Here is a 21,927-nt window from a genome sequence, read left to right on the forward strand (position 1 = left end):
ACAAGCCCAGACAATCACACAGGCAGAGGACAGAATATCTTCCCTGGAAGATGATACCACTGCACAGTCAGCAATACTAGCCCGCATAACCGCTGAAAACAGAGAATTATGGGGCAAGTTGTACAATCTCGAAAATCGTTCCAGAAGAAACAATTTGCACATAATCGGACTGCCAGAGTCAGTATGAATGAATGAATGAAAAACTTATAAAGCGCGGCGCATGCAAACTGAATCGCTTCTGGGCGTGAGCTAATAATCAGCTCACAAACATATGCGCTAAAGTTATCCCCGAACAACTGGGACTCCGCATACCGCATCCGCATATTAGGCTGCAAGTAAAAATGTTGTTCCTGTGTTAAAAGCAGAAAAAATAGGCATCACAATGTGCTGAGCATGGGGCTGCATAGCTGCAGATCTGTACCATGCTGACCCTTGTCCACAGCCAAAAGTGTATACAGTAGACATGTGAGTAGGGATGAGCTTCGCGTTCGGCTCGAACCCATGTTCGACTCGAACATTGCCTGATCGATTGTTCGTCGAAATTCAAACAAAACGGGTCGTTCGTGCCAAATTTGAATGACGCGTCACGGCCCATAATTCACTGCGACATTGCGCGCTGATGATTGGCCAAGCATGCACTATGACCCGCATGCTTGGCCAATCACAGCGCGCAAAAAACGGAGAGCCATAATTGGCCAAAACCAGGGTGGCTTTGGCCAATTATGGTTTAGGGCTTTAGCACACGCCCCACACTATAAAAGGCCCCCTGCTGGCGGACTCGTGTAGTGTGTTGCAGCGCTGGTTAAAGATCAGCCAGAGAGAGAGATTGTCTTTTTCCTAGCTAGATAGAGCAGGCAGGCTAGTTAAATTTACAGTGTGTAGAGGATATATATACATCCCAGGAGTTGTACATATATGTATACACTGTATAGTTTAGTTAGATTGGTTCTCACTAATCTGTCAGGCAGTTGATTGTGCTAGCTGCAGTGTTCTCACTTACAGTGTGTAGAGGATATATATATACATCCCAGGAGTTGTACATATATTTATACACTGTATAGTATAGTTAGATTGGTTGTTCCAAATCTGTCAGGCAGTTGATTGTGCTAGCTGCAGTGTTCTCACGTGTTGTATTGCCCGTGTGCTCAGTGCAACTAAACCCACTTGGTGGATAGTGCAAGTGTGCTGCTCATTCATTTGCAACTAAACCCACTTGTTGCATAGTGCAAGTGTGCTGCTCATTCATTTGCAACTAAACCCACTTGGTGGATAGTGCAAGTGTGCTGCTCATTCATTTGCAACTAAACCCACTTGTTGCATAGTGCAAGTGTGCTGCTCATTCATTTGCAACTGAACCCACTTGGTGGATAGTGCAAGTGTGCTGCTCATTCATTTGCAACTAAACCCACTTGTTGCACAGTGCAAGTGTGCTGCTCATTCATTTGCAACTAAACCCACTTGTTGCATAGTGCAAGTGTGCTGCTCATTCATTTGCAACTAAACCCACTTAGTGGATAGTGCAAGTGTGATGCTCATTCATTTGCAACTAAACCCACTTGTTGCATAGTGCTAGTGTGCTGCCCATTACTTTGTGATTGTGCTAGCTGCAGTGTTCTCACGTGTTGTATTGCCCGTGTGCTCAGTGCAACTAAACCCACTTGGTGTATACTGCACGTGTCCTCTGCAGTTTGCACCTAAAGCTACGAGGTGTGTGTACTGACTTTGTCCTCTGCAGGCCATTATAATGTCTGGAAGGACAACAAAGAGAGGCAGAGAGTCACAAGGGCATTCAGGCTCTGCATCTGGAGGCAACAGTGCTGGTGGTGGACACGGTGCATCCTCTTCAGCACGTGGCCGTTGCACACGCTCGTCCTTCTTTTCGGGAGCTGGCCGTGTTGAGCCTCAACATGCAGACAAATTGGTAGAGTGGATGACCAAGCCATCCTCATCCTCGTCCTCATCCTCTCTCACCCAGGCTCAGGGTACTTTGTCTGGCAAATTAGCTGCAAAGGCGTCCTCTTCCCTCTGCTCAATGGCATCATTTACTCCTTCCCTAGTCCCACCATGTCCTCCTGAGGATTCCCCTGAACTGTTTCAACACAGTGTTGGGTACATGCTGCATGAAGATGCGCAGCGTTTTGAAGGCTCCGATGATGGAACACAGATAGAGGAAGGCAGTAATGTGAGCCCAGAGAGAGGGGGTGCCCGAGAGGGACAGCAATCTGGCAGTCATGTTCCCCCAGCTGCAGCATACTGCCAGATTTTTGACAGTGATAAGGAGGGAGGGGATGATGAGGTCACTGACTCTACGTGGGTGCCTGATAGGAGAGAGGAGGAGGAGGCACAGGCACATCTCCAAAGAGGCAGGATGCCCTCCAGGGCACAGCTTAAGGGCAGCACACCAAATGCATTACATCGCAGAGCTACAGCTGTGCAGGGCGCTGCTGTGTCTCAGCGTTACTGCAAAAGTTCTTTGGTGTGGGCCTTTTTTGAGACATGCATCAGATCGCACCGTTGCTATTTGCAAAATATCTCTGAAGCGTATCTCGTGTGGCCAAAACATCACCCGCTTGGGCACCACATGCTTGACCAGACATATGTCGACCTGCCATGCAGTTCGTTGGCAAGCATACCTGAAAGACCCACACCAAGGAACAAAGCGGACCTCCCCTTGCCCCTCATCAGCTGGGATTTCCAACCCCACTATACCCTCAGTCCTCTCTGAAGCCTGCCCTGATAGGACTGAAGGTGTAAAATTAGGTGTGTCACAACCTAGTAGTACATGCGGGCAATCTACTATCGGTACACCGATGTCAGATTGTACCAGCCAAATTTCCCTGCCCCAGCTGCTGCAGCGCCGAAAGAAGTACTCTCCTAGCCATCCACATGCCCAGCGGTTGAATGCTAGTTTAGCGAAATTGCTAGCACTTCAACTGCTGCCTTTTCAGTTGGTAGATTCTGCCCCCTTCCGTGAGTTTGTGGAATGTGCGGTACCTCAGTTCCCAAACGCCTCTTCTTCTAACGGAAGGCAATTCCGGCTCTCTACCGCCATGTGGAAGGCAATGTCCATGCCTCGCTGGACAGGGCGGTCAGTGGTAAGGTGCATATCATCGCTGACTCATGGTCCAGCAGGCATGGACAGGGACGTTACCTCTCTTTCACGGGGCATTGGGTGACTCTGCTGGCAGCTGGGAAGGACGCAGAGAAAGGTACAGTAGTGTTGGAGGTTGTTCCGCCACCACGCCTCCAAAACACTCCTACCGGTTGTGACACACCTCTCTCCTCCACTTCCTGTGCTGATGTGTCCTCAGAACCAGCCGCACTCTGTAGGCGCACGAGGGGCTACGCAGGAATTCAGACAAAGAGATGCCATGCGGTGCTAGAGCTGGTGTGCTTGGGGGACAGGAGCCACACTGGCCCAGAGGTTCTGTCAGCTCTGCAGGGGCAGGCTCAGAGGTGGTTGACGCCATGCCAGCTTAAGCCAGGAATGGTGGTTTGCAACAATGGCACCAACCTCCTCTCTACCCTGCGACAGGGACAACTGACCCATGTGCCCTGGTTTGCTCATGTTCTGAATTTGGTGGTGCAGCGGTTCTTGGGCAGGTACCCGGGCTTACAGGATGTCCTGAAGCAGGCCAGAAAAGTCTGCATGCATTTCCGAAGGTCATATAATGCCACTGCTCGGCTGACAGACCTCCAAAGGGAATACAACCTGCCCAAGAACCGCCTACTCTGTGACATGCCCACCAGATGGAACTCTACATTGGCCATGCTGCAGTGGCTGCACACGCAGCAGAGGGCCATCAATAAGTACCTGTGCCAATATGGCAGCAGAACTGGGTCAGGGGAGCTTGGTTTTTTTCCCCACGCCAGTGGGCCTTGATCAGGGATGCATGCACTGTCCTGTCACCATTTGAGGAGGCCACAAGGATGGTGAGCAGTGACAGTGCATGCATCAGTGAGACTGTCCCTCTTATTCACATGTTGGAGCACACGCTACGTGGAATAATGGACAGGGCCCTTGAGGCAGAACAGAGGGAGGAAGAGGAGGACTTCCTTTCCTCTCAAGGCCCCCTTTATCCAGACAGTGGTCCTGCTTGCCCGCCTAGCACACAGGAAGGAGACGAGGAGGAGGAGGAGGAAGATTGTATCATCAGCATGGAGGTGGAGCCTATCACTCAGCATCAGCAGCAGAAGTCTTCAAGGGATCATTTACAGTCCCAAGGAACCCATGGACTTTTATGTGGCTGGGATGAGGTGGCTGCGGATCCTGTCGTACTCAGTGACCCAGAGGACTGTGCCCTGAATGCCTCAGCAAACCTATGCTGCATGGCCTCCCTGATCCTGCGTAAGGATCCTCAAATTCATGGTATCAAGGAGAGGGATCATTACTGGCTGTCAACTCTCCTTGATCCACGTTACAAGAGTAAGGTTGCGGAGCTTATCTTGCCATCGCAGAGGGAGCAGAAGATGAAACGTCTTCGGGAGGCCTTGCAGAAAGGTCTGTGCAACGCGTTCCCAGAACCTGGGGGATTACCAAATCCTGGTCCTCGACAACGTGTTGCTGAGGCTTCGGTGAGTCAAAGAAGGAGTGGTGTGAGAAGGTGGCCATCTGACCGATGCGTTCAGACAATTTTTTAGTCCGCAGCCCCAAGGTATGACCGGTTCCAGCAACCATCGCCAGCATCTGGTTTACATGGTGCGGGAGTACCTAGGGGCAAGATCAGACTTGGACACCTTCCCCTCCGAAAATCCTCTGGCTTACTGGGTCTTGAGGATGGATCACTGGCCAGAGATTGCACAGTATGCAATTGAGCTACTGGCTTGTCCTGCATCCAGCGTTCTTTCAGAACGCACATTCAGTGCTGCTGGAGGCTTTGTGACCGATCACAGGGTGCGCCTCTCCACCGACTCCGTCGATTGACTGACCTTCATAAAAATGAATCAGGCTTGGATCAACACCAGGACAAGGGGGCACTCTTTACGTCTAGAGGAAAAGAGATTTCACCTCCAAATACGGAAAGGTTTTTTCACAGTAAGAGCTGTGAAAATGTGGAACAGACTCCCTCCAGAGGTGGTTCTGGCCAGCTCAGTAGATTGCTTTAAGAAAGGCCTGGATTCTTTCCTAAATGTACAGAATATAACTGAGTACTAAGATTTGTAGGTAAAGTTGATCCAGGGTAAATCCGATTGCCTCTCGGGGGATCAGGAAGGAATTTTTTCCCCTGCTGTAGCAAATTAGATAATGCTCTGCTGGGGTTTTTTGCCTTCCTCTGGATCAACTGTGGGTATGGAGTTGGGTGTATAGGATTTTACTGTGTTTTTTATTTTGTTTTTTTATTTTTTGTGGTTGAACTGGATGGACTTGTGTCTTTTTTCAACCTGACTAACTATGTAACTATGTAGCTACCAAGCATCTGATGCTGATGTAACTGAATTATTTTCTTGAAATGTCAGTTCCTTTGGAGACTGCCTATGCTGATGCTGAGTGACTGTCCTGTTATGCTGACTGAATATACTTTTCCTCCTCAATGATCTTGCTGTTAGCTAGTAAGAACATTGTTGGTTCTGGGCACCGCCACCAGTGCCTAAGACCCAATTTTCTGCCCCTGTTTAACAGGGGCATATAATAACAATTTTTTATGCAATTCTTTGCATGTGGCTCTTTGCTGCGCTCCAATTACAGTATCTGTGAGGGGTTGCAGTGTTTTTTGCACCGCCACCAGTGCCTAAGGCCCAATTTTTCTGCCCCTGTTCAACAGGGGTGTGTAATTACAATTCTTGATCTAATATTTCACAGCAGGGCGTTCCAGTGCCCACCAAGACTAACTGTGAGGTTATATACGGCAGGCCCCTACTTTCAAACATCCAACTTATAAACGACTCCTACTTGCAAACGAAAGGAGACAACAGGAAGTGAGAGGAAATCTACCCCTAGGAAGGGAAATTCTCTTCTGTAAGAGGTGTCTCCTGTCCACTGATGCTTTATCACAATCCTTGTTTCACAAAAAATTATAAAAAAAAAAATCAAAAAATAATTTGTCATTGGGACAGAAAGTGAGGTGCAATCTTCTGAACATATGCACACAGACAACAAAACAAATGTTACAGGGGTGATAACCCTTCTCTATGTTTTCAGAAAAGCTTAAAAAAAGATTGTATGGTTGAAGCTACACTTTAAAGAAGTACCAGTTGAAAATTACAAATAGATTCTACTTAACAAAAAACCTACAGTCCCTGTCTTGTTTGCACCACCTGTATACTTCTGTTCAAAGTATATAGGGCCAAAGGGGCTTTTTAATGACCTGGGGGGAGGGGGGCGGAGAAACCCATGCTATTTTTCTCAGTGATTTTCATCCATATTGCAGGGACCAAAATTACATTAAAGCCTCAAGCAGTCTTATATGACTTTTTTCTTATAGTAATCTTATTTTGTGCAGGGACAGTTCTAAACACGTACTACTATAGACACCCAGCAGGTACGATATTTAAAGGATTTTTTTTTTTCACTTTAAGCATCATTAAAATCGCTGCTCCAGAAAAAATTACAGTTTTTAAAAGTTTTTTTCCCATTGATACATGTTCCCTGGGGCAAGACCCAGGTCCCCAAACCCGTTTTCCGACAATAACTTGTTTATTGGGCTTTAAAATGAGCACTTTTGAATTTGAACGTTCGAGTCCCATAGACATCAATAGGGTTCGATACGTTCGCACGAACCTCAGATCCGTTCAAAGGTTCTGGTGCGAACCGAACACGGGGGTGTTCGGCTCATCCCTACATGTGAGCATCAGAACTGGACAATGGAGCAATGAAAGAAGGTGGCCTGGTCTGATAAATCACATTTTCTTTTACGCCATGTGCATTCTTTCACCTCGGAAGAGATGGCATCAAGATGCACTATGAGAAGAAGTCAAGCCAACAGAGGCAGTGCGTCCTAGGGGTTAATGGCGGTAATCCAGTGTGAAGGAAGATCCTCCTGATACCTGCCTGAGAGGAGGAGGAAGGCACCCATCTATGGCAGAGCTTATGCAGCGGAAGGAGTGTGCTGTCCGTGGGAACTGACACTGCTCTGGAGCATGGTGAGTAAAACTCAGGTCTTTACTCCCCCCCAGTGGCGGCCAGAATAATAGGAATAGGTAAGGTCCTTAAGTTTAAAACTTAGGACTATTTCCTGGCTTACCTTGTCCCCGCCACAGGTTTTCTGCCAAGTAGAACCAAACTTTCCCCCATCACGGCGTGGTCTGCGTGCCAACCTTCAGGGATATGGGTTCCTACTTAAAGGAGACCTCTTCCTTGGGCCTTGTAAAAGACTCGGCCAGGACTTTTAGTGTATAGAGGGAAAGTGCTGGACCCCAGAGCCCAGTCCTCTGAAGAGAGGACTGGGATACCATCCAGTTTTGGCATAATAATATAAGCGTCTTGGATGGACCCGCAGTGTAGCTCTCTACCCCCATAGGGTCTCTTTGGCAGAGCTTCCTTCAGCACATTCTGCTCGCCAACACCTTAGACACTGGTGAAAAAACTGAGGTACTTCCCTTAGGGGAGGGGTTATATGGAGGGAAACTTGTCTTCATTGGTTGTGCCAGTGTCCAATCACCTCTGGTGACCATACAACCCACTGTGTAACGAATAGAGGCTCTGTGTCTGTGGTGTATGATAAAGAAAGTGAAATTATCCTTTAATTTGTTAACCACTTAACGACCGCCGCATGTACATATACGTCGGCAAAATGGCACGGACAGGCAGAACCACGTGCCCGCACGTCGCTGCCTTTCCGCGGGTCGGGTGTCCGATCGACTCCCCCCCCGGTACATGCGGCGGTCGGTAAGCCTCAGGGAGCGATCCGGGATGAGGGCGCGGCTATTCGTTTCTAGCCGCCCCCTCGCGATCGCTCCCCGGAGCTGAAGAGCGGGGAGAGCCGTATGTAAACACGGCTTCCCCGTGCTTCACTGTGGCGGCTGCATCGATCGTGTGATCCCTTTTATAGGGAGACACGATCGATGACGTCAGACCTACAGCCACACCACCCTACAGTTGTAAACACACACTAGGTGAAACATAACTCCTTCAGCGCCCCCTGTTAGTTAACTCCCAAACTGCAACTGTCATTTTCACAATAAACAATGCAATTTAAATGCATTTTTTGCTGTGAAAATGACAATGGTCACAAAAATGTGTCAAAATTGTCCGAAGTGTCCGCCATAATGTCGCAGTCACGAAAAAAATCGCTGATCGCCGCCATTAGTAGTAAAAAAAAAAATAATAATAATAAAAATGCAATAAAACTATCCCCTATTTTGTAAACGCTATAAATTTTGCGCAAACCGATCGATAAACGCTTATTGCGATTTTTTTTACCAAAAATAGGTAGAAGAATACGTATTGGCCTAAACTGAGGAAAAAAAAATGTATATATGTTTTTGGGGGATATTTATTATAGCAAAAAGTAAAAAATATTGCATTTTTTTTTCAAAATTGTGGCTCTATTTTTGTTTATAGCTCAAAAACTAAAAACCGCAGAGCTGATCAAATACCACCAAAAGAAAGCTCTATTTGTGGAAAAAAAAGGACATCGATTTTGTTTGGGAGCCACGTCGCACGACTGCGCAATTGTCTGTTAAAGCAACGCAGTGCCGAATCACAAAACCTGGCCTGGGCATTTAGCTGCCTAAAGGTCCGGGGGCTTAAGTGGTTAACAAACAAATATTTTTATTTTGTTGGTTTTTATTGGGAATACATAATTTGAAAAATGAAATTCCCTGTACTTTTTCCCAATGCAACATTTACCCTATATATTTACAACAAATCATAATCAGAAATCTTTCTTCCCCTGTCGATACTATATGGTGGGGGAAAAAAACTGTTTGCAGTAAACTGTTAAGATAAAATCAAGTCATATTGACAAGTGCACATACAGTATTTGCATGGTGGTGACTTTTTCACAGGTTTGTGACCACTAAAAATTCAAATGGGATTGCATTCACATATGTGAGCATTTGATGCAATGGCAATGTATTTTCACCCAGACTCTTTCTTATTGTTGAATCATGAACACTGATGTTACCTGAGGCAAGTGAGGCTTGCAGTTCTTTAGGTGTTGTTCTGGGTTATTTTATAACCTCCTGGATGAGTCGTTGTGCTCTTGGAGTCATTTTGGTTGGCCGGCCACTCCTGTTAAGGTTCACCTCTGTTCCAAGTTTTTTCCATAAAAAGTGGAAATGGCTCTCTCCGTGGTTCGCTGGTGTTCCAAAGCCTTATTAATGGCTTTGTAATTCTTTCCAGACTGATACATGTCAATGACTTTGTTCTTGAATTTCTTTAGATCACGGCATAATGTGTTGCTTCTTGAGATCTTTTAGCGTGCTTCACTTTGATTTTTTTTTTAATTCAAAAAGGTCTGGTAGTAATCATGCCTGGGTGTGGCAAGTGAAATTTAACTCAGCTTTTCCAAAAAAATTGTGGTTAATCACAGTTCATTCATGATTCAGCATTCACTTTTTTACATAGAGCCAGGCAGGTTTGAACATCTTTTTTCCCTTAATAAATTAAATAATAATTTAAAAGCTGCATCTTGGATTTACTTGGGTTATCTTTGTGTATTTTTTTTTTTTTATTAATGATCTGAATCATTTAAGTGTGAAAAATATGCAAAACAAATAAAAAATCAGGAAAGGGCCAAATACTTTTTCACAGCACTGTATATCATAGGAATGCGTACGGAGTGTGCTGACATGCCTGGGCACGCCCTAATCACCCCGTGCACATTAGCATTATCCTGGGATGTTTTTCAGGTTATATCTCCTGCAGGTATAATCACTGCAATATCTGCCATTTTTTACTTGCCTATAGCCTTTAGATTGTCACATATGGGGTTTATTCATTAAACAGGCGATTGTGGACAATTGTCTAGGTTTGCGTGGTGTGCCTATATACCGGTGTGTGTGTGTATATATATATATATATATATATATATATATATATTAGGCTGTGGAAATTAACTATTAATTCATCGATTAATCTTCAATTTTTTTGATTGATCAAAATTCTTTTGATTGGTACTCACCTCTCCGCCGGCTTCTGGGCCTTCAGGAAGTTCCGGCGGAGATCCAGTGACGTCATGGACACCGGCGGGGCTTGCCGTGTCCATCTGAAGAACTCCTTTGCTGTGCCTTCATACCTGCATGCCGGCGGGACCTTAATATCTGCCACACGCAAGGGCTGTTACACTTCCCTCTGTCACTTTCCTCTATCCACTGGGAGTTGTGATAGTTCCCCTCACGGGACATCTACATGTCAACGGACTGATGTTAACCTCTCCTCATCTGGATTCAGCAGTGGTATTGTTGTACACATTTTTATACCAGTATCATACTTAGCTACATGTTTTTATGACTGCTTTTGCTGCCGTTTGGTATTACTCGCACCGTTTTTACAGTTTATGTAGCTACAATTATTTTATCTCCAGTGCAATATTTATTTTGTTACCTACTTGAAGACTATAAAAGTTTTAATGCTATTCCCATCGAGCACTGCCTTTGGGTGTTTTTTGTATCCTGCTATCCATTTTTCCAGTGGTTGGTAGCTGCACTGGGAATCAGTCTGCAAGGAGTAGTTAGATCTGTATGTGCGGTATAATTAATCGAAATTAGTTGATTAATCGATTAAAAAAAATCGATTAATCGAACACAAAAATTTTGATCAGTAACAGCCCTAACATATATATATATATATATATATATATATATATATATATATATATATATATATATATATATATATATATATATATAAAATAATCACACAAAAGCTTACTGTATATCACTATTGAAATCTACAGTAAATATGACCCATTTTTGTGCCAATTTTAATAAAAAAAAAAATTGTGGTATATTTTCCTTTTAATATATAGCACCATATAATTTGAGAGTTGATTCTCTTCACACAATAGATTGTCTGAGTATTTATTTCAAATATCAGATCACGTGCCAATTAAATTCCTGTTAAATTACTTTTCTCAGGAACTGATAATTGAAGTGAATAGTTTATTGTGTGAAGATCATCATCTCCTTTAGTAATAAACCCAATATGTTGTATGTTGGGTATAAGCACAATATGTTGTTGGGTATACACATTGGATAACAGTAAAGATTGAGGGCCAGATTCATGAAGCACTTACACCGTTTTTTTGGTAGATGCATGGCGTAAGTGCAGATTTGCGCCGGCGGATCGCTGCGCCTTACCCAGAGAACCAGATTACGCCTCCAAATAGACTTCATCGCCTCGGTGTAACCTTTCCAGGCCGGCGCGGCGTTGGCGCAGATTTACGCTGGTCGGATCTGGTGCGGCCATGGTTTTTGTGTTTTAAATATGCAAATGAGGTTTTTGGGCCGATTCATCAACTTAAGCTTGACCGGCGCAGGCTACTCCCGGTGAGCGGAGCTGAAATTTCCGGTGCAAAGTTACACCTCATAAAAGCATGGGTAACTTTGCACCAAACTTGCAGAGGTCAGCTGGAGAGCAGCTAAAGCAGCAGCGTTACAAACGAACTGAGCAACAACACTTGCTGGACAACACATAGAGGCGGTCCCCATGTTGGGAGAGGCCCTCAATAATTACAGCCCTCTCCTCTGGGCTGAAATTGGTCATCCGCCCACCTGAGGATTCCTCATCAGCCATAACTGCCCCACCACAATGCAAACGACCTAGCTTAGAAAAAAAAAAGCTTCAGTACATTTGCACCTGCAGGGCGGAAGTCTGGGCTGATTCATGTACTGGGCTTTGGTAGTGGGTCGGCGTAGCTCAGGGATCACGCCAGGGCGCAGTTCTGAGCATGTGCAGATTGGGGCATTTACCCCTGGATGTCACTGAGCATGTGCAGTCTAAGATGCGCCCCGGCGTGACCCCTACGCCACGGTCGGCACTTCATTAGCATAGGGTGACTCCCAGTTGGCCTTACCCCGCCTTACACCGTCTAAAATCCGCCCCGCTGGGGCATCGTAGACAAAAAAAGTTTCTTGAATCACCTAACTGCCTCTCCGCGCTGGACCGGTGTAGTCTAAAAATGATGCACCACGCCGGTGCAAATCTGCACCATTGTTCATGAATCTGGCCCTGAGTGTATAATAATATTTATTCTAATGTTGTCAAAACTTTTTTTTACAGCCTGTTTCTGTTTATACAATGGAATGATGTATCAGTACAATGAAACAGTCTACACTGAATATATTGGCAATGGACAATGTCTCAGTGCCATATGTGGAATTAATGGGACAATTGATCAAATAACTTATCCTTGTACCACTACAACCGGTGAGTTAGAAAATTCATGTGTGTTTTTGCTATGGGAAATAGTCATTGCAAAATAAATTAGTTTTGGAGGGTTTGTAAAAAGGCAGAAATAGGACAACGACCAAGTGAAAATATTTGTAACTCATAGCAACCAAATTTCAGATTACTGTAGCTAACTAATAAAAGTTATGCACATTACAAATGTATTGTTAAATAAACCCAGGAATGCTATCAGCAATAGGTGTGACTAGCAATAATACATGCATAGACATATTTATGCTAGATTATGGAATGCTATTATTATTGTTATTATCAGAACATTTATCCTGGTGCCAGAAAGTCATAAATTAAAACTACATAAAAGATGGTGAGAAAACCTCAAAAGAAACAAACTCTGGTATATAGAAAGATGCAAACAAAAAATAGATTATCAGCACAATAATGTTTTAAGCATATTTCATGTCACAAATAAGCATATCATTTGTACATTAACCATTTAATGACTGCCTGCCCACGTTTTACTGTGGGCGAGCGGCGGCTGTAGGCAAAGCAATGTACTGGTGCATCACTGCCTACTTCCGGGTTTAAGGCGTCTGCATGCGCTCCCCCAAGCTGGCTTGTGCTGTCATTACGTACAGCTGGAGCCTGTTAGCAAGTCCTGGTCAATGATTCATGGCCAGGATGTGCTGATCAGCTGTGTACATTCATAGCCCAGAGCTCTGTGATGAAATTCAACACAGAGCTCTGTGCACAGGGAGCGATATGTGTCAGTTTCTCATCCCTGCAGAACAGGGATGGGAAATTAAGATATCATTAATAACAAGCAGCACATTGTACACACATTGCACATAATTAGGCACATATTTAACCCCTTGATCACCCTAGACGTTAACCCCTTCCCAGTCAGTGTCATTAGTACAGTGACAGTGCATATTTTTAGCATTGATCACTGTAATAATGGCCCTGGTGATGTCAGTGGCAGTAAGTCAGTTTCTCCATGTGCCAGTTAGTGCCAGATTATCCACCGCAATATTACAGTCCCATTATAAGTCGTTAATCGCTGCCATTAGTAGTATAAAAAAATAAATGATAAAAATTACAATATACCGTATATACTCGAGTATAAGCCAAGTTTTTTCAGCACATTTTTTGGTGCTCTATGTCATCAGGAGCAGTGATCAGTGTCATGTCACATGTAGCCCAGCCCCCACACAGTTAGAATCACTCCCTAGGACAAACGTAATCCCTTCCCCACCCCCTACTGGTTAACCCCTTCACTGCCAGTGTCATTTACACAGTAATCAGTGCATTTTTATAGTACTGATCACTGTATAAATGACAATGGTCCCAAAATAGCACCAAAAGTGTCAGATATGTCCTCCATAATGTCGCAGTCATGATAACAATCGCTGATCACTGCCATTACTAATAAAAAAATAACAATAAAAATGCCATAAAACAATCCCCTATTTTGTAGACACTATGGCCCGGATTCATAAAGAACTTACATCGACGTATCTACTGATATGCCGCGTAAGTCCACGGATGCGCCGTCGTATCTATGCGCCTTATTCAGCAAATAAGGTACGCCTTAATTTTGGCTTCCTACGACCGACGTAAGTCTCCTACGCCGTCGTATCTTGGGCGCATATTTACGCTGGCCGCAAGGGGCGCTTCCATAGATTTACGCGTCGAGTATGTAAATGACCTAGATACGCCGATTCACGAACGTACTTACGCCCGTCGCAGTAGTCTATGCCGTTTACGTAAGGCGTACGTCCGGCGTAAAGTTATTCCACATAAAGCAGGGGTAAGTCATGTTAGGGTATGGACCAGGGAACAGCCGTCGTTTTTTACGTCGTTTACGTAAGTCGTACGTGAATGGGGCTGGGCGTAGGTTACGTTCACGTCGTAGGCATTGAGCCGTCGTATCTTAGGGAGTATATGCGACATGATTCTAAAAATGCGCGCGCATGCGCCGTTCATTCGGCCCTTCATTCACATGGGGTCACGGTTAATTTAAATGTATCACTCCCACTACCTTCCTACTTTGAATTAGGCGGGCTTACGCCGGCCAATTTACGTTACGCTGGCGCAACATAGGGAGCGAGTGCTTTGTGAATACTGCTCTTGCCTCTCAGAGTTACGTGTGCGTAGCGCATATGAGATGCGCTACGCCCGCACAAAGATGCGCCGATCTACGTGAATATATATTGCGCAAACCAATCAATATATACGCTTATTGCGATTTTTTTTAACAAAAGTATGTAGAAGAATACATATCGGACTAAACTGAGAAAAAAAAAAAAAAATTATATATTTTTTATGGATATTTATTATAGCAAAAAGTAAAACATTTTTTTTCTAAATTGTCACTCTTTTTTTGTTTATAGCGCAAAAAATAAAAACCACCAAAAGAAAGCTCTATTTGTGGGAATACACGTCGCATAACTTAAAAGTTAAAGGGGCCGCAGTGTCGAATCTCAAAAAATGGCCGATTATGGGCAGCCAAATCCTCCGGGGCTGAAGTGGTTAAATGAAAATTGCTCGGTCATGCTACACTGCACCCAACCTAAATTTTTATAATTTTGTTCCCACAAATAGAGATTTCTTTTGGTGGAATTTGATTACCTCTGCGGTTTTTATTTTTTGCTAAACAAATTAAAAAAAAGACCGAAAATGTTGAACCAAAAAAGGGTTTCTTTGTTTTTGTTATAAAATGTTGTAAATAAGTACATTTTCTCCTTCACTGATAAGCTGCACTGATGGACACTGATGAGGTGGCACTAATGAGGTGGCAATAATGAGATGGCACTGATGAGGTGGCACTGATGGGCACTGACGACGGGCACTGATAGGTGACACTGATATGCGGCACTGATGGGCACTGATAGGCTACACTGATGGGTACTTATGGGTGTCACTGATAGACGGCACTGCTGGGCACTGATAGGTGGCACTGATGGGTATTGATGGGCACTGAAAGATTTCACTGATAGACATTGCTGATGGCACTGGCAGGCATTTTTTATGGGCACTGTTTGGCAGCTGCCTGAGCACTGATTGCAATTTCCCTGGTGGTCTAGGGTGGCATACCTGGTGGTCCTAGCAGGATCCTGGTGGTCCTGGGCGGGCATCCGAGGGGGGGCTGCCCTGATAAACAATCAGCGCAGACCCCTCCCTGTCAGGAGAGTAGCCGAGTGAGGAAAAGCCAATCAACGGCTCTTCCTGTTTACATTGTGATCAGCCGAGATTGGACACAGCTGATCACGTGTTAAAGAGTCTCTGTCAGAGACTCCTTCCCTAGATTGGAGTTGTGGTGTGTCAGACTGACATGCCGCACTAAAGATCGCCGCAATGCAACCACTTTGCCATCGTCATTTTGCTATATGGCAAGTGGTTAATATAGAAGCCATACTTTTACAAGGTACACACTTACATATTGCATAATATTCCAAATGAAAAAACATGGGCTTTATACACATAAGATAAATACAATGGGCTATATTCACAGAGAACTTACGCCGACGTATCTGTTGATACGCCGCGTAAGTTCTAGGATGCGCCGTCGTATCTATGTGCCGTATTCACAGTACAAGATATGCCTGAATTTTGGCTTCCTACGACCGACGTAAGTCTCCTGCATATTTACGCTGGCCGCTAGGGGTGCTTCCGTTGATTTACGCGTCGAATATGTAAATGACCTAGATACGCCGATTCACAAGCGTACTTGCGCCTGTCGCAGTAAGCTACGCCGTTTACTTAAGGAGTACGTCCGGCGTAAGTTTACCCCTCATAAAGCAGGGGTAAGTCATGTTAAGTTATGGGCGCGGGAACAGCGTCGTATTTTACGTTGTTTTACATTTACGCTACGCCGCCGTAACTAAGGGGGGAAAAAGTGCTTTGTGAATACTGTACTTGCCTCTCTATGTTACGTCGGCGTAGCGCATATGAGATGCACTACGCCCGCACAGAGATACTCCGCTCTCTGTGAATCTGGCCCAATATATATATATATATATATATATATGTATAAAAAATAACTGAAAAAATATTTAAGGCCATGGGTTAAATATGGTTTTAAAATAAAAACTAGCAAACAACATTAGGCCTCAAGCACACTGGATGTTTTTTGACATTTTCACAGCAGCAGACGTGTTTTTCTAGTCATTAAACGCTCCATCATGTTGTCCTATGTGTCCATGTGTCCATTGGGCAGTGGCGTTTTTGGCCAGTAAAAAAATAAACTACAGGGTTCTGAGAGACGTTTTTCAGCTGTAAAAACGCTCTAACGCTGATAAACATCGATGGACTCCAAAAAACGCTCAAAAACTAAGTTTACCAGCGTTTTTTAACATTTTTAAACCAATGAAAAAGAAACAAAAAGGTTTATTTTTTTTCTTTAAAAAAAACGCTAAAAAACCCTAACACATAAAAATGCTAAAAACCGCAAATAAATGTAAAAAAATGCTATTGCAAAAACGTTGAAAAAAGCTAAAGCAAGATGAAAAAAGTTGAAAAACTCACCGCAAAGCTACTGGAGTTTTTATAACGTTAGTTTAACGTCCAGTGTGCATGAGGCCTAAAATGTATTCTTTCCATAAGTTATTGACCAGTATTCTGTTTCCTTTCTGTTTCTGTTAAAAAAAATGATTTTTCACCAACAGTAACAGCAACTACAGCTACGACCACTGCAACCACAGAAACACAAACATCAACCACTACAACTACACCACCATCTACAACTATTGAAACAACAACTTCAACCACTGAAATTTCAACACCATCTACAACTATTGGAACAACAACCACTACACCACTCTCTACAACTACTGGAACAACAACATTAACCACTACACCACTCTCTACAACTACTGGAACAACAACATCAACTACTACACCACCCTATACAACTACTGGAACAACACCAACCACTACACCACTCTCTACAACTACTGGAACAACATCATCAACCACTACACCACTTTCTACAACTACTGGAACAACAACATCAGCCACTACCCCAATCTCTACAACTACTGGAACAACTAGACAAACCACTACCCCACTCTCTACAACTACTGGAACAACAACACCAACCACGACACCACTCTCTACAACTACTGGAACAACAACACCAACCACTACACCACTCACTACAACTACTGGAACAACAACATCAACCACTACCCCACTCTCTACAACTACTGGAACAACATCATCAACCACTACACCACTCTCTACAACTACTGGAACAACAACATCAACCACTACCCCAATCTCTACAACTACTGGAACAACTAGACAAACCACTACCCCACTCTCTACAACTACTAGAACAACATCATCAACCACTACACCACTCTCTACAACTACTGAAACAACAACATCAACCACTACCCCACTCTCTACAACTACTGGAACAACAACACCAACCACTACACCACTCTCTACAACTACTGGAACAACAACACCAACCACTACACCACTCACTACAACTACTGGAACAACAACATCAACCACTACCCCACTCTCTACAACTACTGGAACAACAACACCAACCACTACACCACTCTCTACAACTACTGGAACAACAACACCAACCACTACACCACTCACTACAACTACTGGAAAAACAACATCAACCACTACCCCACTCTCTACAACTACTGGAACAACATCATCAACCACTACACCACTCTCTACAACTACTGGAACAACAACATCAACCACTACCCCAATCTCTACAACTACTGGAACAACTAGACAAACCACTACCCCACTCTCTACAACTACTGGAACAACATCATCAACCACTACACCACTCTCTACAACTACTGGAACAACAACAGCAACCACTACCCCAATCTCTACAACTACTGGAACAACTAGACAAACCACTACCCCACTCTCTACAACTACTAGAACAACATCATCAACCACTACACCACTCTCTACAACTACTGGAACAACAACATCAACCACTACCCCACTCTCTACAACTACTGGAACAACAACACCAACCACTACACCACTCTCTACAACTACTGGAACAACAACACCAACCACTACACCACTCACTACAACTACTGGAACATCAACCACTACCCCACTCTCTACAACTACTGGAACAACAACACCAACCACTACACCACTCTCTACAACTACTGGAACAACACCAACCACTACACCACTCTCTACAACTCCTGGAACAACAATATCAACCACTACCCCACTCTCTACAACTACTGGAACAACAACATCAGTCACTAGAACTACACCACCATCTATAACTATTAGAACAACAGAAACCCCTATTACACCACTCTCTACAACTACAGGAACAGAAACTTCAACCACTGAAATTACACCACTACCTACAACTATTGAAACAACAGAAACCCCAACTGCACCACCCTCTACAACCACAGAAACAACAACATCAACCACTACAACTACACCACCATCTACAACAACTGAAACAACAACACCAACCACTACACCACTCACTACAACTACTGGAACAACAACATCAACCACTTACCCCCCGCTCTCTACAACTACTGGAACAACAACATCAACCACTACCCCGCTCTCTACAACTACTGGAACAACAACATCAACCACTACACCACTCTCTACAACTACTGGAACAACAACACCAACCACTACACCACTATCTACAACTACTGGAACAACAACATCAACCACTACCCCAATCTCTACAACTACTGGAACAACTAGACAAACCACTACCCCACTCTCTACAACTACTGGAACAACAACACTAACCACTACACCACTCTCTACAACTACTGGAACAACAAGACCAACCACTACCCCACTCTCTACAACTACTGGAACAACATCATCAACCACTACACCACTCTCCACAACTACTGGAATAACAACATCAACCACTACCCCAATCTCTACAACTACTGGAACAACTAGACAAACCACTACCCCACTCTCTACAACTACTGGAACAACAACACCAACCACTACACCACTCTCTACAACTACTGGAACAACATCATCAACCACTACCCCACTCTCTACAACAACTGGAACAACAACATCAACCACTACACCACTCTCTACAACTACTGGAACAACAACATCAACCACTACCCCACTCTCTACAACTACTGGAACAACAACATCAACCACTACCCCAATCTCTACAACTACTGGAACAACTAGACAAACCACTACCCCACTCTCTACAACTACTGGAACAACAACACCAACCACTACACCACTCTCTACAACTACTGGAACAACAACATCAACCACTACACCACTCTCTACAACTACTGGAACAACAACATCAACCACTTACCCCCCGCTCTCTACAACTACTGGAACAACAACATCAACCACTACCCCGCTCTCTACAACTACTGGAACAACAACATCAACCACTACCCCACTCTCTACAACAACTGGAACAACAACATCAACCACTACACCACTCTCTACAACTACTGGAACAACAACATCAACCACTACCCCACTCTCTACAACTACTGGAACAACAACATCAACCACTACCCCAATCTCTACAACTACTGGAACAACTAGACAAACCACTACCCCACTCTCTACAACTACTGGAACAACACCAACCACTACACCACTCTCTACAACTCCTGGAACAACAATATCAACCACTACCCCACTCTCTACAACTACTGGAACAACAACATCAGTCACTAGAACTACACCACCATCTATAACTATTAGAACAACAGAAACCCCTATTACACCACTCTCTACAACTACAGGAACAGAAACTTCAACCACTGAAATTACACCACTACCTACAACTATTGAAACAACAGAAACCCCAACTGCACCACCCTCTACAACCACAGAAAAAACAACATCAACCACTACAACTACACCACCATCTACAACAACTGAAACAACAACACCAACCACTACACCACTCACTACAACTACTGGAACAACAACATCAACCACTTACCCCCCGCTCTCTACAACTACTGGAACAACAACATCAACCACTACCCCGCTCTCTACAACTACTGGAACAACAACATCAACCACTACACCACTCTCTACAACTACTGGAACAACAACAACAACCACTACACCACTATCTACAACTACTGGAACAACAACATCAACCACTACCCCAATCTCTACAACTACTGGAACAACTAGACAAACCACTACCCCACTCTCTACAACTACTGGAACAACAACACTAACCACTACACCACTCTCTACAACTACTGGAACAACAAGACCAACCACTACCCCACTCTCTACAACTACTGGAACAACATCATCAACCACTACACCACTCTCCACAACTACTGGAATAACAACATCAACCACTACCCCAATCTCTACAACTACTGGAACAACTAGACAAACCACTACCCCACTCTCTACAACTACTGGAACAACAACACCAACCACTACACCACTCTCTACAACTACTGGAACAACATCATCAACCACTACCCCACTCTCTACAACAACTGGAACAACAACATCAACCACTACACCACTCTCTACAACTACTGGAACAACAACATCAACCACTACCCCACTCTCTACAACTACTGGAACAACAACATCAACCACTACCCCAATCTCTACAACTACTGGAACAACTAGACAAACCACTACCCCACTCTCTACAACTACTGGAACAACAACACCAACCACTACACCACTCTCTACAACTACTGGAACAACAACATCAACCACTACACCACTCTCTACAACTACTGGAACAACAACATCAACCACTTACCCCCCGCTCTCTACAACTACTGGAACAACAACATCAACCACTACCCCGCTCTCTACAACTACTGGAACAACAACATCAACCACTACCCCACTCTCTACAACAACTGGAACAACAACATCAACCACTACACCACTCTCTACAACTACTGGAACAACAACATCAACCACTACCCCACTCTCTACAACTACTGGAACAACAACATCAACCACTACCCCAATCTCTACAACTACTGGAACAACTAGACAAACCACTACCCCACTCTCTACAACTACTGGAACAACAACACCAACCACTACACCACTCTCTACAACTACTGGAACAACAACATCAACCACTACACCACTCTCTACAACTACTGGAACAACAACATCAACCACTACCCCACTCTCTACAACTACTGGAACAACAACACCAACCACTACACCACTCTCTACAACTACTGGAACAACAACACCAACCACTACACCACTCACTACAACTACTGGAACAACAACGCCAACCACTACACCACTCTCTACAACTACTGGAACAACAACATCAACCACTACACCACTCTCTACAACTACTGGAACAACAACATCAACCACTACACCACTCTCTACAACTACTGGAACAACAACATCAACTACTACACCACCCCATACAACTACTGGAACAACACCAACCACTACACCACTCTCTACAACTACTGGAACAACATCATCAACCACTACACCACTTTCTACAACTACTGGAACAACAACATCAGCCACTACCCCAATCTCTACAACTACTGGAACAACTAGACAAACCACTACCCCACTCTCTACAACTACTGGAACAACAACACCAACCACTACACCAC

At 44.2% G+C, this 21,927-nt stretch overlaps 2 protein-coding genes across 2 annotated transcripts in view; both read left to right on the plus strand.

Moving 5' to 3' along the window:
* LOC120916789 (mucin-5B-like) overlaps positions 1-20,882 on the plus strand; it is a gene marked incomplete at its 3' end in the record, with an annotated part of 138,153 nt that extends 117,271 nt beyond the window's left edge. The window contains exon 16 of the mRNA XM_040327726.1: positions 20,300-20,882. Coding sequence (XP_040183660.1) covers positions 20,300-20,882 — 583 coding nt within the window. The remainder of the gene's footprint in view (positions 1-20,299) is intronic.
* Positions 20,883-21,092: 210 nt separating this feature from the next.
* LOC120917305 (mucin-2-like) lies at positions 21,093-21,668 on the plus strand (the record flags this gene model as incomplete). The annotated part of the gene is made up of 1 exon (XM_040328509.1): positions 21,093-21,668. A coding segment is annotated over one exon (576 nt), but the record flags the coding sequence as incomplete, so codon positions are not given.
* Between the last annotated feature and the right edge of the window lie 259 nt (positions 21,669-21,927).

The sequence above is a fragment of the Rana temporaria genome, chromosome 11 (genome assembly GCF_905171775.1).
Source record: "Rana temporaria chromosome 11, aRanTem1.1, whole genome shotgun sequence".
Classification (NCBI taxonomy): Eukaryota; Metazoa; Chordata; class Amphibia; order Anura; family Ranidae; genus Rana; species Rana temporaria.